Here is a 17,280-nt window from a genome sequence, read left to right as displayed (position 1 = left end):
GAGTTATTACGCAACTAATTTTATCTACAACAATCACTCAACCCCCACATCTATTACCTTTCACAGGAAATCAGCTCATCTACGCACATTACAGCGAACTGGACAGGGTTTTTTGTACGTGTGAAAATGACTGAACTGCAGTCTTTTCTCTGTACATTTACATAGAAAATGTAGAGGCAATTTGCTTATCTCTGAGTGGTTTGCAGCCATTCATCAGTTACGTGGTAAAATGAAATACTGGAAATAAAAATGTATATTACTGATATCGAGCATGTTAGATCGCTACTATATTTTCACTCTCCAGACACTCTCACCCAGAGGTTTCAATCAAGATTATGAGATCAAACATTTTCTCTAATATTTGTGGTTGTACTATGATGGCTCTTCTTATATATACAGTTATATTTATATATTCTGACACACATATTTGTAAAAATTAAAACAACAAAATGTTATACAACAGGTGTGTCTTTTTCCATATTGGGATTTGATATAGATAACTTATTTAGAAGGGTGTTTTAAACCCAATTTATTGTATAAGTATTAAATATCTCTTCTTTACTTTTTTCCTCTACCTCAATGTAATGTAATATTTTATAACGTAGGTGATGGGCTTTCTGCTATATGAGATGATGAATATGGCATAAATAGCATGTTTGATATTTATTTAAAAGCATTGTGAATATGTTTTTAATCACGTTGTTTTGGATGAACTACACCTGTCATCATAAATCTTGTTTGCCTATTGGTGTGCTTTATGTATAAATATGGGTCTATCCATAGTCAAGACCATCACAGCTGCATTAAAGTTATAAATAAGACCAGAAATGAAGTTAAAAATCAATACAGTGACCATGTGGGTGAGCAAGTATTAGAGGAGCATTGGTTGAATAATAAAATATTTGAGTAATCATTCAAAACAACCTCTGATTGTGGTCGCATTGACTTGTTTGCCAGTTGTGTTAGCTGTAACTGCAGATGCTTTTTAAAGTGAAGTAAATGCAGTATTTTTTTACTTTTATTTATTGAGTAAAAGCATCAACTTTCCAAAGCAAGAAAATCAAGAACGTAACTCAAAATTAGACCTAAGAAAGATACTAAACAACCCTTGTTGCAACCCTTTACTGTGAATGTGACTCTGTGTGAAAGAGTGCCTGTGTGTGATGATTAGGTGATTATACAAGCCAGCTTCCTTCCGTGAAATAATTTCATTACTTTTTCCTGCAGATGTGACTTGCATGGCTACTTCAATGATCAATTGTGAAAGCATGTTAATAAAAACAGACTCTAAACACATGAGAGATTTTAAAAACAAATGTCCTTTTTTCAACTTTAGTTATTGGGTAAAGTTAAAAACACACATTGCAATTATTACAACATTTTACTTTTAAATTCTGAATAGAAATCCAAAACTAATAGTCTGTATAGATTATTCCCTTTACTTCACAGATTTAAACAAAACATTCATTTTGTACCCGTCAAAATTTTTTAAAATGATTAATTCACAATCATAATATTATTTTCAGGAAAAGCCATACTTTTATTCAGTACCTTTCTAAAGGTTCTGTGGATGTATTATTATAATTTATTTTAAATATTTGTCTACATAAAAATTTTATCAATGAGACCTTTAATTATTACAATTGAGCTACAGTGTCTCCAATGCACATTAGACACACAATAGACATTAAAGGAACTGTCCTGTGTAACTGCCTAAACATTATGTACTAATGTGCTAAATATGTGTAACATATTTTCTGTTTTATTCTTATTTATTTTTTTCCACAATATTTTATTGAATTTTCAAAATCAAAATACAACACAAATACAGAAATCACGTGACAGCAATGACAGGTCGCAGACCCCAAAGTTTGGAAAAACAGAAACAAAACGGCATGGTATGTAGATCTATACATTACATGAAAAGACATTATGCAGAAGTCTCAGGGCTTGGGTATATTATACAAATCAGAGAATACACAGCCAAGGCAAGGCAGTAAAATGCCCAGAGAAGAACGTTAGACACTCATGGGGGCACTGGAAGGGCGCCAGTCCACAGTGCAATGCCCCCTATGTATTAAATCTGCTGTACAGTTTGGGAGGTGGTTTAGAAAAGGTGCCCACAACTCATCGAAAACCCTCTCATTCCCCTTCAAGATTGAGCTCAAGCGCTCCATTGGCAAAACTTTAAAAATGTCACCATACCACTGGTTAACAGTAGGAGGTCTGGGCTTAATCCATTGGAATAAAATGCATCTTTTGGCTAATAGGAGAAGCTTGTTCAGAAGTTTTTGTTGGACACTCTGTCAAAGAGAGCCCTTCCCCTGAAAGATTCAGCAAAAACAGACCAGAATTAATTTGTGTTTCCTTATTAAAAATAGAGTAAAGTTCCTGTGAGACTTTTCCCCAGAAATTAGATATCAGATGGCAGTCCCAAACACAATGTATGTAAGACCCAACCTCTCTTTTGCACTTGACACAGAGGGGAGAAATCCCAGGATAAAAATAATTTTTAAAGAAGTTTTATTCTTGTTTGTTTGTTTGTGTTTATGTTTTCATGTTACTGTGTCATGACAACAAATCTCAACCTTCAAACACCATGCATAAAGGGGTCGCTGTTTGTTTGTTATGAGTACCACTAGTCACATAGGCTGACTTTTATTTTGAAGAACCGGAAGTTGCAGTGTTTTGATAACAGCTGCGGAAGAAGCTGTCATTTGGCCGCAGTAGTAGTTTTTCCACCTTATAACGACACTAATTCAACCACAAATGTGAACCGTTTCACAGAGAGGCCACAATGGGATTCACACCGAGACGCTTTGTTGGTGTTAAACCGTCTAAAGCGCTTCAGTTGTTGTCTTTTCTGTTGACTCTGCTGCTCGTCGGTAGCCGAGGAGACAGCAGCAGTGCGATGGACAACATCTCCACAGAGAGGCTGGCTGAGGAGAGCCACCGACAGGACAGTGCCAACCTACTCATCTTCATTATGCTGCTAACTCTCACCATTTTAACCATATGGCTGTTCAAACACCGACGGTTCAGGTTCCTGCACGAAACAGGACTTGCCATGATCTATGGTAAGACCTCTAACTCAGCATTAGCATCAATGCTAGCTGGCTCCAAGGCCTATTGAAGGAGGCTAGGACACGCGTCATATCTACGGGGTATGACGCATGCGTAGTAGAATCTGGCCTACACTTCAGTTACACTGCGCATGCACAATACCACACATTCCAAGACCATTGTCCTAGCCTCCTTTCTATAGGCCTTGGCTGGCTCCCAGCATTAGATTCTCAAACTCAACCAGTAAGCTCAGTGACAGCTTGTTCTCAGGTTTCAGGAGACATACAAGAGGCTGTATGATATCAGATCAGCATACTGTTAATTTAGGCATTCAAAAGGAATATCATTTATTCAGTATTATACTGTTACATATTACATAACTGCTTAAGGATGGTGGTATTGACATTTTATTGTGTTTTTGTTAGTTGTTAAATCAATAAATTGGTAACAGCTACAATTATTGGAAAATATAAGACATTAAAGTAGCTCATCATCCCCTTTAACTAGTCAACCTGTTATCAGTATGCAGTGAGAAGCATTGGTTGAATAAATGATCTTTTGCAATGATGCCCCTATACTTGTCCTAATTAAAGGGGACATATCATGCTCATTTTCAGGTTCATACTTGTATTTTGGGTTTCTACTAGAACATGTTTACATGCTTCAATGTTAAAAAAAAGCTTTAATTTCCGCGTACTGTCTGCCTGAATATTCACCCTCTGTCTGAAACGCTCCGTTTTAGTACATTTCAATGGAATTGCTACAGAATTGCGTTGCTAGGCAACAGCTTAGGTCCATGTTTACTTCATGTCAGCTGATGTCATTCACATACACCGCAACAAGAAATAAACTGAGACCCATTTAGAATGTTTACATTTAAAACTGTGAAATGGTCTAAATATTGTATATTTGTGACATCACAAATGGACAGAAATCCTGACGGCTTGTTTCAAAAACTCAGTTTTGAATACGGGCTTTGTGTATTTCTTTGTGGATTAAGCGTTTCGATACTTTCACAGTATTTATATCGCACATAAACCTTCTTTATAATATAAAAGCCATGAATATGTCACTTTTTACAATATGGGACCTTTAATATTTTTTGTAAGACCCTAATCTAATTAGTATTTAGCACACCAAATACCTTAGAATATTTCTCACCGAAGCTTTGAAGCCCAAAAAATGGTCTTCAGGACAGCCCTAATTTAAATAAATTATATAATTACAATTATTATTTACTACAGATCCTTGGCTAACTGCTTTTCCTTAACTCCCTCTCTCCTCCTCCCTGAAGGCCTGTTGGTGGGTGTGATCCTGCGGTTCGGCGTCCACGTGCCCCAGAGCATGAGTGACGTGATCCTCAGCTGTGCTGTCAACGCCAGTCCCTCTACCCTGCTGGTCAACGTCAGCGGGCGATTCTACGAGTACACTCTGAAGGGGGAAGTCAGCCGGGGCAATGGTCACCAAGTGCAGGACGATGAGATGCTGAGAAAGGCAAGGGGATGAACAGATGGAGGGTGCAAGTGGTTGTTTTTTTTGTGTGTGTGCTGCTCTCGTATGAAATTACCAGCAGAAAAATATGTTTTATTGTGTGAAAAACAACCTCTGCTTACTTTGTCATGTATCTAAACATAATCACTGTCTATGAATATGTTTGTAAATTGTGTTAATTGACTAGTTTGGGCTCTAAAGCATGTTGGAAAGGTGTCAGGTTCAACATATGGGGAATTCACTACTTGAAAACAGCTGTATAACCTCTTATAACTTACTACTGTCTTCAGGTGACCTTTGACCCAGAAGTGTTTTTCAACATTTTGCTGCCTCCGATCATCTTCCACGCCGGTTACAGTCTGAAAAGGGTAAGAGGGATAAAACGACTTATGCCACACTAATTATGTAATTGAAAGATTGGGATTTCTCACAAATTAGACCTTTAAAAAATAAGCTAATATGTTTTTATTAATAGGCCTTGTTAATCTTTAAGTTTGCAAACATATTGAGCTGCTTTTTTAATGATTATTGTGATATTTGTCTATATTGCCCCAGACTAACTACTAGTACTATGAGGGGTGGAATTAACAAAAATGAATTGATGGAAATAGAGGTGATGAAAATGCATGTGAATTGAAAAATGGAGCCATAAAAATGGATGGGAAATGAAAAATGTAGTGATAAATGATCAAGTGATTTGATTCATTTTAAGCTGATTTGACTAAAACAGTCATGATATAGTGAAAACAGCCCTTGAGGTCACTTTCCTTAAATGATAAATGTCAACCTTGTGCAGTGAATGATGAATGTAAGATGGTGAAAATGATGAAACACGGCTCTGCTTTCATCATATCACGACTGTTTTAGTCAAATCGACTTTAAATTGATAAAATCACTTGATGATTTATCACTACATTTTTCAATTCACATGTATTTTCATCACCTCCATTTTTATCAATTATTTTGTGTTACTTCCACCCCTCATACCAGTACTAGACAGCCTCTGTTTTGATAAATCTGTGTCCTTGTCCGTCTCAGAGACATTTCTTCAGAAACATCGGCTCCATCCTGGCCTATGCTTTCGTGGGAACTGTTATCTCCTGCTTTGTTATTGGGTAAGTCATTTGTTTATCTCTAAAATATCTACATTCAGACTGAAATAGAGTAACAGATTGAAGCTATAGAGTTTATTGAATGGGCAAGAGGTGCCAGTGTCTTTTATGACTTTCTTCTTTCCTCTTAGGCTGATCATGTATGGCGTTGTGTCCTTCATGAAAGTTGTGGGCCAGCTTGGGGGAGATTTCTTCTTTACTGACTGCCTCTTCTTTGGGGCCATCGTTTCAGCCACAGACCCAAGTAGGCAGCGCCATGTTAGCTTTCAGCACCTATATATTCACAGACTGTCTGTATGTGCATTATGGAAGCTTGAAAACAGAGCCATGATGAGGTGCAGTAGTCTAGTTATCTCTCAGAACACTTGAATTACAATATGCTGAAAGGTTATAATGGAATTTTTTGCCCAATGATGCCAAAAATATACTGCCTACTGCCAATTTAAGTGTTTTTTTTCTCCTCTCTGTGTCTCAGTAACGGTGCTGGCTATCTTCAATGAGCTAAAAGTAGATGTGGACCTGTACGCTTTACTCTTTGGGGAGAGCGTCCTCAATGATGCTGTGGCCATCGTCCTCTCTTCGTAAGCATTGATTCATTTAATTACACACTGCAGATACATACACACACACACAGCGCATACAGCTACAGTATTGTCCACTTCTTTTTCATCAAAGCAGCAGTAGTTTCACATTAAAGGATAGGTTAACATTTTGTAAAGTATATCTCAAAACAATATGCACATTTCAAGAGTTGTTAGTTGCCTTCCCCTAGCCCATACTTTATTATCTTCCTGTCTCCAATAGCAGTGATGGGGGACAATATCCACAGCCCTCTTAAACTGAATTTAAAAATGTATTTTAACACAGAACGATGGCTGTGGATCTCATTCATCATCGCTTAAATTAGAATTGCATTAGAAATGAATATTTGAATGGCCATTATGGACAGGAGAAATAAGTGTTACTTTAAGATAGACTTGAAAAAATGATGTGAACCTATTCTTCAATTTCTAGTTCTGTGTTAATGACCTACACTGTAATGAGGCTAATTGTGGCAAATTCATCTTTTTGTGTTGTACGTTGCACACGGATCATACTAACATCAGTCCCTGTCATTTCACTGCTTGCCTTCCTTCACCCATCCGTGTCATTCATCGCCTGCTTGACCTGAACGTATGTATGCAGTGTTCTCCTCCGCTTGGAGAAGCAGGGTAGGCAGGGGGCTGGAGCTGTACGCTCCCCAGGAGATGATGGCCCGGTCTGGCCAGAGGGGGAGAAGGACTGGTTGGGAGAAAACCAGACAGTGACTCCCCGGTGGGTGGGGGGCTGTTTGCGAGATTGTCCTGGCAGAGTTATAGCATTAGAACCTGATCATCTCAACTCAGTCGATGCGATGCAGATATTTTTCTTAGAATGTAGCCTTGAACCACCACCCATTAGGATGATCACTGCCCTCATATCCATCCCTCGTATCTTTTTTTCAGTTTTCTCTATAGACTCTGCAAATGACCAGAAAATACTACTTTTTTTCATTAAAGGGTAACTTTGGTATTTTTCAACCTGGACCCTATTTTTTCATATTTTTGTGTCTACCTGACTAATGGGGACAACGATTTCTGAAATTGGTCCAGTATTGAGGGAGAACACTGTAACCGGTAGCCGGGAAACGAGCTGCGCGGGCAAGTGAGCAGTGTCAATGTAACATTACATTCACTAAAAGTGCTTGTTTTTGCCACTGACAGGCTCAGATTGTTGTTATAAGTGTCTGGCAACATTATAGAAAGGACCCTACAGCGAGATACAATGTTTTTCTTACCTTTCACTTGATCCAGTCTGTTTGTTATTGTGTCCAAGTCGCGCTCGACGAGAAGTCTTGTTGTGAAATCTGAATATCGGTATACTCTGGCTCAAATAAATATGGGCGGCCATCGAATTCAAAGACCTCATCTACATTGTCAACATCATCTAAATATTCAGCCATGACTATGAAAATCTTATGGATAACACTAAGCTACACTTTCTGTACTCCAACACTATAAACACTCGCGTTTCCACCTGGGATGTATTTCACTATTCCACCGCTTTCTTCCGTCACCTCGCCAGATTTCAGAACGAGATTTCTCCTTGAGTGAGACTCTTTCCATAATGTCAGACACTTATAATAACAATCATGGCAAAAACAAGAACTTTAAGTGGACGTAAATGATGGTGCCAGCTTGCCCCAATAGCACCATATTGCAGCATGTGAACGGCTGCCGTCTACTCTCCCTCAATGCTGGACCAATTTCAGGAATTGTTGTCCCTATTAGTCAGTAAGCCACAAAAACATGAGAAAACAGGTTGGAAAATATCAAAGTTACCCTTTAAAGTTTTGGTAATTTATGTGTGTAAAAGGTTTATTACTGCTGATATTAGTGCTGTTGATTTGCTTTGTTGGTCTTGAGGTCATTCGGGCATGACTCCTCATAAAGGGGTCACACCTGAATTGCCTGTTTCTCTACTTATTAATACTCTTATTGAATATCAACCAAATGGTGCTGAGAGATCCAAGATCTTATTCGAATAAAGCATGAAACACCCTAACTTTCCCTTTTTATGACTGTAAAACCCAACTCCAGTCCATGTGTGTGAAGTTTTTGTGTATAAATTTAGAGGATTTTGGTTTCCCCTAAAGAAAAAGTAACAATCAGATAAACACCAGGCTGGTGATATCCAGCCATTATTGGATTTGGGTTGCTGCAGGTTTGATTTGATGCCTGACTTCATCTTGAAAATCTCAGTTTGTTTATTTATGTTAGCATGTGATTAACATTTGACCAGTTAAGTGTCTACTTCCTTTTTCCATGTAAATGATTTTATTTGTACTCTATCTGCCCTACAGCTCCATCGGGGCGTACCAGCCTGCAGGAGACAACAGCCACAGCTTTGAGGCCATGGCCATATTGAAATCCTTCGGCGTCTTCCTGGGCGTCTTTAGTGGATCCTTTGCTCTTGGGGTGGCCACTGGAGTCATGACCGCTCTCATATCCTTTCACCTAATGCTCACCATTACATAATACTTTTATAGCTTCAAGTCTTATTTGACTTGGAACCAGAAAATCTGTTGTAGGTTGTATCTGGTTGTAGCCTAAATTGTCTCTTTCTACGATAAGATAGAACAGTGGTTATTTACTTATACAGTTTATACAACGATGTCTTTCTTACTTCATTTGCAGTTACACACCGCAGGTTGACAGAGGATGTGGCAATTCTTGTTTTGCTCCTTGACTTTAAGTTTTCGTCACGTGACCAAGTTCACTAAGCTGAGGGATTTCCCCTTGCTAGAGACGGCTCTCTTCTTCCTCATGTCCTGGAGCACCTTCCTATTGGCTGAGGCCTGCGGTTTCACAGGTACGCCTGCACACATGCATGCAATTTAAACTGTGAAATTCTGCATCACATTTTGACTTTGTGTTAGTCTTAGGAACAAACATAAATTACTTTTAATTACTTTTTAATCATTTGATTGTTCTTAGTTTTCACCCTATCAAATATTTATAGTGACCAGGGTTTAACATTAATGTTTTTTTTTCTCACTTGACTTGTGTATGTTTGTGTTCATCCAGGCGTAGTGGCTGTGCTGTTCTGTGGGATCACTCAGGCTCACTACACCTTCAACAATCTCTCCCCCGACTCTCAGGACAGGACCAAACAGGTGATGTGCAATCACATATCTTTTGTCACATTTACTCACTTTATTTAGATATAAATCTTACCTGAGCTCTGGTTCTTTCTTGGTTTTTAGTCCTATCTTAGTTGATTTTATGGCGCAAGAACAAGGGTAGACTCATTGGTACCTATAGTACGCATTTTCATTCACATATCTTGAGGTCAGAGGTCAAGGGACCCCTTTTGAAAATGGCCTTGACAGTTTCCCCTTTCTAAAATTTTGCTTAAATTTGGAGCGTTATTTAACCTCCTTCACGACAGGCTAGTATGACATACTGTGTATATATATATAATAAACATTTGTGTTAAGGCGTTATCGCGTTAAATTTGACAGCCCTATTTAGAATATAAATATATATATATTTGTTGTTTGTCTCTTCTCCCAATCAGTTGTTTGAGCTGCTGAACTTCCTGGCCGAGAACTTCATCTTCTCCTACATGGGTCTGACTCTCTTCTCCTTCCAGTCACATGTGTTCAACCCCATGTTCATCATCGGAGCCTTTGTATCCTTTACTCTGATCGGTGTTAATGCTCAGGAAATGATTGGTTATCTGGCAATGAATCTTGGTTGCACATAACCATATATAAACCATTAAACCACCTATATTGCAGGCTGGACCTCTTCGCATCAGTTATAGATAGCAACTAATGCTGATAATATTATCAGTGCATTCACACAGTATATGTATTTTAAAGAATATTTCAGTGCTTCAGGGAGCCCAAGAATAACAGTGACATTTAAAACACAGATTAGTCAACGATGACATAGAATTTCTGAACTGCCGTCTACCCACGATTATTTTCCATCCCAGCTTGCCCGCGCTGTGTTACGTTGCAGTTTTACGTTGCAGTTTTACGTTGCAGTGTTATTGCGTCCTTGACCTTGCTGCGTTGTGCAGGTGGCGGTGTTTCTTGGCAGGGCGGCAAACATCTACCCTTTGTCCTTCCTGCTCAACCTGGGCCGCAAGAACAAGATTGGATCCAACTGTCAGCATGTCATGATGTTTGCAGGTACGGAGTGGAGACAGTAAAGTCTCTGTTGTCAACTACGGAGTCCTTTTTAAGTTTCTCAGGCTTGGACCAAAATGACTAAACTACTTCTCAGCTGGGACTTGGTTCCATTAAAAATAAACTGTCAGTGGAACGGAGCAGATTCAAGCCTGTAGTTAAAAAAACATTAGCCTAGATAATGGCGTGTGAAGACAGTCTCCTTCTAGACCAGCAACACTCCTACTTCGATACAGTATTGTTATGAATAACAGCCCCTATGTCAGCAGACATTTACTGTTGAAACTGGCTAATAATAGAAATCCCCCTACATGTCTGTGCACGTAATTGTTTCTATACCATCAGCCCTGAGAGGAAAAAACACCTGCATTAGCATACTGTGCCGAAGGCGTCACGCAACGTCTCTCCCACGCTGTCTTCTGATGAAACACACACCCCGTTTCTCATTCTCACGCTGTCTTGTTGTCCGTCTCCTCCAGGTCTGCGTGGGGCGATGACCTTTGCTCTTTCAATCCGAGACACAGCGACTTACGCCCGTCAGATGATGTTTTCAACCACCCTCCTAATTGTCTTCTTCACTGTGTGGATCTGTGGAGGGGGCACCATGCCCATGCTGTCTTTCATGAGCATACCGTAAGGCTGGGCATCCGTTTGTATCAGGGCTGTCAAAGTTAACGCCATAATAACACATTAACGCACATTGTTTTTAGCGACACTAATTTCTTTGCGATTAATCATGATTATATTTGTTAATCAATTGACAGCCCTAGTTTGTATGTCTCTCTGTTTCATCCCCTCTGTTGAATGTTTTTCTGTCAAAGTCACTGCTGCTACCTTTTCTCTTTCAGTGTGGGTGTTGACTCCGATCAAGACCACTCTGTAAGTAATTCGCACAAATTGAAATCTCTTGTTTTTCATTATTTTTTTTGTAAAAGTAAAGATTTCTAAGTAGTGAAACAGTAACAAATTAAACATGTTCTGCGTAACAGAGTACAGCGGTGTTGGATGGGTCGCAGCGGAGGAACACCAAACATGAGAGCGCCTGGCCCTTCAGGATCTGGTATAACTTTGACCACAAGTATCCTTTTAAGCAACAGATCACATATTTAAAATCCCATTTTCAGAAGTGTGGATGCTGGATTCAACTTTGGACACCAGAGGGAGCTCTTTCCAAACTAACTTCATCTTTCTGTACAGATAAGGCACTTCTGATAGTTAGATTATTGACCAATTAAATTACACTGAAAGAAATTACATTGAAAGCAAGTGTTGTAAAAACTGTTACTAATCCTTGACAAGAGCTTGTTCTCCAGCTACCTGAAGCCCCTCCTGACCCACAGCGGCCCTCCTCTCACTGCTACTATGCCTGCTTGTTGTGGACCGCTGGCACGATGCCTCACCAGCCCACAGGCCTATGAGGTTTGGACACACTGCATAGTGTTATACGGTTAAAGTAGCACTTTGTAAAGACCCAATCAGTAACTTCTTGACCAGCTGAAATACACGGATATTTACAGATGTAATAGTGTCATATGTGAGTTTGACATTTTTGTGTTTCTTTACTAATTGCTATTTGAATATATATATATATATATATATATATATATATAATAATAATATATACCTGTTTTACCACATTTAAGATGAACAATAATTAAATTTTAAACTCACTTAATAGCTTTTTGTAGTGTTAGTCCATGTATTTAAAGACATAATTAGGAATCCTAACAGGTCATAAACTTGTGTGTTGAAATTTGGATTTCACTTTTATTTAAAGTAGCAATTTTTCCAGTTCTTCTCTCCTTCTCCTGTGATTGTGTTCATCTCAGGGTTATTATAATAAACTAAAACAAAAATAAGCAGTGAAAAATATTTATAGTAAACTGAAATTAAATACAAACTGTATCCTTTTATTTAAACTAAACTGAAACAATATTGTCTGGGTACAAAACTAATAAAAATGAATGTAAATTCATTTCAGATTTAGTTTTTTTAGCTATAAATAATATGTCACAACCAAAAAAAGCAGACATCATGGAATGTGAAAATTAAACATTTAACATTATGGCCATTCCTACACAGTTCTCCAACCATGTATTTTGTGTGTATATAGCTACATACTAACAGAACAAACTAAAACTATTGTAAAACTAAGTCTATAAAAACTAAACCTTTCTGAAAAACTGAAACTAAACTAAATCTAGCAAACACACTCTGAAAACTAACTAAAACTAAACTAAAATAAAACTGAAGAGTAAAAACAAAAAAAAATGAAAACTAAAACGATTATAACCTTGATTCATCTTCATCTTTTCATTCCCTTACTTTTCTTTTTCTCTTTCCTCTCATCAGAACGAAGGCCAGCTCCACGACGATGACTCCGACTTCATCCTAAACGACGCCAGCGTGAGCTCCATGTACGCCGACATCACCGTCAGCACGGATGCATCCGGATCCCGCACCATCAACCGCCCCTCCAGCACCGGGGGCGGCCCGTCTGATGACGGTCTGGATCACGAGCTTGGCTTGGCGGAACATGAAGTGGCGATCAGGGGCACCCGCCTGGTCCTGCCGATGGATGACCCAGTGGACCCCCCGACCACTGTCACCCTGCCCCCGCCACCCTCCCCGCCACGCTCCGAACCTCGCAGGCACAGACTGTAAGAAGGCTTACACTGTCAGGATGCAGTTTGTTGTTTTCAGCTTTAAAAAAAAAAAATCACAAATCATCTAATTAGATTTCACAACAAAATCTGTTAGTTGATTTGTTTGGATTTTTTGATTGAAAAACAAACTGCTTCACGTAAAAGTCGCCGTGTTGACGGGGACCACCTCTAACACTCTGGTTTTAAAATAGCCTCAGCTTTGTGACAAACTTGAGGCGCGCTTGATTTAACTCACCATTTAGGTGGATTACTGTAATCTTGAATGTGAATGCACTACATATGTAAGGCAAGGTACTGTAGATCAAGTGCACCTCAAGGCTAAAGGTTACTTAAAATCATGCGAGATGCACATTTAGCCACCATTGGGGGAAGCTAAAAAAAAAAATGGGGCTGTAGTATTTGCTCCTACGTTCGTACTACTGTGGTGTAATGCCAGTGCTGTGATCTACGCTCTATAAAAACTCTCTCCGGCTTTATGGGGCGATCCCTAAACGTTACATATGCAGTTTACCCTTTTCTCTGTGGTGAAGTTGCTCCTGACAACAGGACCTGTATGTGTCTAGCTTCTTTCAAGTATTTGTAAGATGACCTACAGTATCATTTAGCTCACTGTACAAGCACTCTAAAACGTTGCTCTGGTACCACTTACTTACATTTCAGTGGTGTCAAAGAGTATTTACACTACAGCCACATTACTAATCTTACTCATCTAAGGCCCTGTTCAGATCTGGCATTAACATGCGTCCCGAGTGATCCGATCACAAGTGGACAGGTTTGAGTACATCTGTTCACACCTCGCAGTAAAATGCATCTCCGCATGCGTCTCGAGTGACCATTTGTGATCCGGTCTCACTTCCCCGCTCTATATGCAATTAAACACGTAGTAAACACACGGCTAATACAGCAGATGTTGTGATGTAATATTACACGAATGTCAGTAGTGATATCCTACATATTCGTGAATTTGGGTACATTTTATTAACATCAAAATAAAAGGTTATTGTACCGGCGGTCCCTGGGGACCTCCATGGCGTCGACACCGCTCAACAGCGGGGTACAGAGCTTCATGGCTGGGAATGAGAGCGAGTGAGGGGCGAACGGGTGTCAGCTCCATGCAGAACACCAGAACAAAAACACTGACACATCTCCGACAGTATGATAATAATGCACTTTGTGTGCCTAGTCTGCCAGTCTGTAGATATGTAGCCTATAAATAAGATACTGTATGTAAGGGATAATGTACAGCGAGCTGATGCTCGCGATTCTTCTCGCATCGCCCTGTCTGGGATTCTTTCACATCAATGACCCACTAGCTGTACATTATCCCGCTTATTACATGGTTACTTACTTAAGAAATCATTATTTTGACACCAAAACGGTCCGCCAGAGTCCGACATCAGAGCTGCGCCCATAGCAACGGTATGTTATACATAGCAACGGTCTGTTATAAAGAAATTACAGACTGCAGAACGCTGGGATTGACCAATCAGAATCGAGTATTCAACACAGCTGTGTAATATTAAAATACAGTTGTACCGACAGGATACAGTAGAGCACAAAAGCCGTTTTCATGTTGCGAGGCAGACAAGCACTCACGGCTGCCTGTTTATTCCCAGGACACATTTGCGTACACACTGCTAAAAGAATGTGGCCATACTGTATGTGGCCCAGACCGCCTCTGAATGTGGTGTGAGCAATCGGATCTCTGTGCGTCTTGAGTGCGTTCACACCTGTACTTAGAGCTGTCCACTTGTGATCCGATCACCCAGGAAACATGGTAATACCATGTCTGAACAGTGCCTAAGTATCCGGTACGTTTGCCTCCCTCTCGAAGCTCATTGATGGAGAAGGTTCAAAGAGGAGGAACTGGGGATTGTGATTGGCCAACATTGATATTTGTGATAGAAGCAGTATTGGGAGTGAATTTTAAAAGAAACAAGACTGTAAGTAGACACTATTCGGCCAAAAAACTCAAACTGTTTTCATAACAGAGTCCATTTTTTAACACTGCCTGCCTCTTCTCTTCTTGATCAGTCTTTTCACTTTTTATTTATTTAACAAAAAAATATTTATTTATATAATGATTTGTTTATTTATTTATTATTTATTTATTGTTTTGTGGGGTGACACTAATGATTATCTTGCCCTGTTCAATAATAGGGCTGCTCGGTGGTGAAAGGCTGTTGTGATGCACCTTTTTCCCTAACAAAGCACTACGACTCTTCCCAACGCGAGGTACATTGTACGGTATAGGGAAGTCACGAGGGAGGTGGATGTTTCATCCGAGGAGGTCGTTCTTTACCATGTGTGTGCATGTTAAAATAATCTCCTTTCTGTTCTGTAGCAGATCCTTCTACTTTATACTTGGAAACTAGAGCTTCCCTGTGTGTGTATTTTACGAGTGTGTGTGTGTGGCAGATGCCAGAATGAAATTGTCCAAATCTACTGACGTGGTTTTTAGGGCTAATGTCCGTTTCTGGGTTTTCTATCGTCATCTTTCAAAAAAAAAAAAGCAACTGCCGTGTCTTTGTGATGTTGTATCATCAAAGATGACTCTGAGGGCTGGCTGAACTGTTTTGACTTAAAGTGCCTATTCAGATATTCAATTACTTCATGTAGATTTGTATATATTTTGATTTGCTAATGTGCAGTAATATTATCTTTCTTGGTTTTTATATGACACAAAACCCTTTGACTGATGTTGAATATTCCCAGTATAAGTAGGCCATTAGGTGACTCTCTATGGTGGAGTGAAGATGACGAAAGAGAGCAAAAGTCTTAAGTATCACTTATATTTTAATCGGATAGAATCATTTTGGAAAATACTTTATCAAAAAGTATATGTGGTATTTTAAAATTATACTATTGGGGACTGATTTTTAATGCAACAAGAACCTGGTGACCTCTTTTTTGGCTTTTTATTTGCCAGTAAGGTCAATGGAAAGATAGTTTAGTTAGTTTAACATACCGTCAACGTTTTACTGATGCAGTGTCTTTCCTTGTTTGGCAACCAAGTCCGTATATTCTCTTCCCACCTCAGTGAGAGATATTTTGCACTGAGGCATCCCCTGAGTTAACCCTGTCTGTTCTTTTTTTCTACCGGGTGATATTGATTGCTGGTAAAAAAAATCCCATTTTCAAATATTCAAATGTTTGTTTTAACTGTGTCAAGCTGCACATGAGTTGTCTTTTTGATCTTCAAGCGTTATCCTTAACATGAGGTTTAAGTTTCTGCATAATCATCCAGAGATATGGACGAGTGAATTTACATTTTTTTTTCTATCAGTATGATACCTTTTGATTTTCATTTGTTGTTTAAATGTAATTGAACCATAAAGAAACATATGTTTATATGGAAATTTTGAAAAAAAACTGTTGTAATGTTACAATAGCATCCGCACCTAAAACAAAAAATCTGAACATGTTTATGTTTCTACTGTTGGTAGAAACTGTTAATGACAGTTGTATTTGTGAAAAGTAGGCTACAACTGCAATAGGGTCTATGTGTGAATGTTTTTAAAATGTGAACTCATGTTGAGGAGGAAGTATCTCAGATTTAATAGATTGTTCCCTGTGTAGTCCTGAGTTATTAACAGTGTCTCGGTCACACATCTTGCAAGTGTACTAGAAGAAAATAAAAACAATTCTTCAAAATGACAAGTCTTTGCTCTTTCAAATTGTGCAGTATAACCCATATTGTTCTATATCATTAGGCTGTTTAAAGTGGCAGTGTGTAGGATCTGGCGGCATCTAGTGGCGAGGTTGCAGATTGCAACCAACTGAAACTTCTCCAGTGTTTCAAGCTTGTAGGAGAGCTACGGTGGCAGATGTGGAAACATGGTGGCCAGCTCACTTCAGAGAGAGAGAGAGAGAGCATTCCTATTGGCTGTTCATTCAAAGGAGGCAGCTGTCAATCACTCGCGAACTGCGACCAAATGGTCAAACTAGGCAGCGCTGATCAAATATGAATCAATATTATGTTACGTTAATGCCTATTTCTCGCCTCAAATGTTTTCAGCATCGTCTTGCAGTGCACGGTTTAGCTGTAAAATGAGAACGTTTGTGACGCCTCCGCAGCCATTGTGAAATCTGGTGAAGGAACGCCACGTTCTGGTTACATGACCGGAGCACACTGTCTTGACCTTCTCTTTTATCAGCTGGTATGGGTTGCTCACTCTCAAAAACAGGAACAGGTTGCAGGGTGTAGTCAAAGTGTGCAGCAAAATTGCAG

At 39.2% G+C, this 17,280-nt stretch overlaps 2 protein-coding genes across 2 annotated transcripts in view; both read left to right on the top strand.

The window, feature by feature from the left end:
- LOC141753363 (four and a half LIM domains protein 1-like) overlaps positions 1-17,280 on the top strand; it is a 138,941-nt gene that overhangs the window by 105,693 nt on the left and 15,968 nt on the right. The window lies entirely within an intron of this gene.
- On the top strand, positions 2,600-16,709 carry LOC141753354 (sodium/hydrogen exchanger 6-like). The gene is made up of 16 exons (XM_074611928.1): positions 2,600-3,077; positions 4,358-4,557; positions 4,845-4,922; positions 5,593-5,669; positions 5,798-5,910; positions 6,142-6,247; positions 8,548-8,689; positions 8,951-9,056; positions 9,272-9,360; positions 9,765-9,878; positions 10,275-10,386; positions 10,863-11,016; positions 11,232-11,262; positions 11,373-11,461; positions 11,697-11,802; positions 12,736-16,709. Exons 1-16 carry the CDS (start codon positions 2,798-2,800, stop codon positions 13,045-13,047), a joined length of 2,109 nt encoding a protein of 702 aa, XP_074468029.1. The 5' UTR covers positions 2,600-2,797; the 3' UTR covers positions 13,048-16,709.

Source organism: Sebastes fasciatus, chromosome 16 (genome assembly GCF_043250625.1).
Source record: "Sebastes fasciatus isolate fSebFas1 chromosome 16, fSebFas1.pri, whole genome shotgun sequence".
Classification (NCBI taxonomy): Eukaryota; Metazoa; Chordata; class Actinopteri; order Perciformes; family Sebastidae; genus Sebastes; species Sebastes fasciatus.
This window is presented reverse-complemented; position numbering and strand designations above follow the sequence as displayed.

What these genes read in the sequence shown, in the direction of transcription:
- LOC141753354 (XM_074611928.1), top strand. Translation starts at nt 2,798, where the DNA reads ATGGGATTCACACCGAGACGCTTTGTTGGTGTTAAACCGTCTAAAGCG. An exon ending in CTGGAGTCATGACCGCTCTC is followed by an intron (nt 8,690 to 8,950) that starts ATATCCTTTCAC and finishes AGTTTTCGTCAC; the next exon opens with GTGACCAAGTTCACTAAGCT. An exon ending in ACTCCGATCAAGACCACTCT is followed by an intron (nt 11,263 to 11,372) that starts GTAAGTAATTCG and finishes TCTGCGTAACAG; the next exon opens with AGTACAGCGGTGTTGGATGG.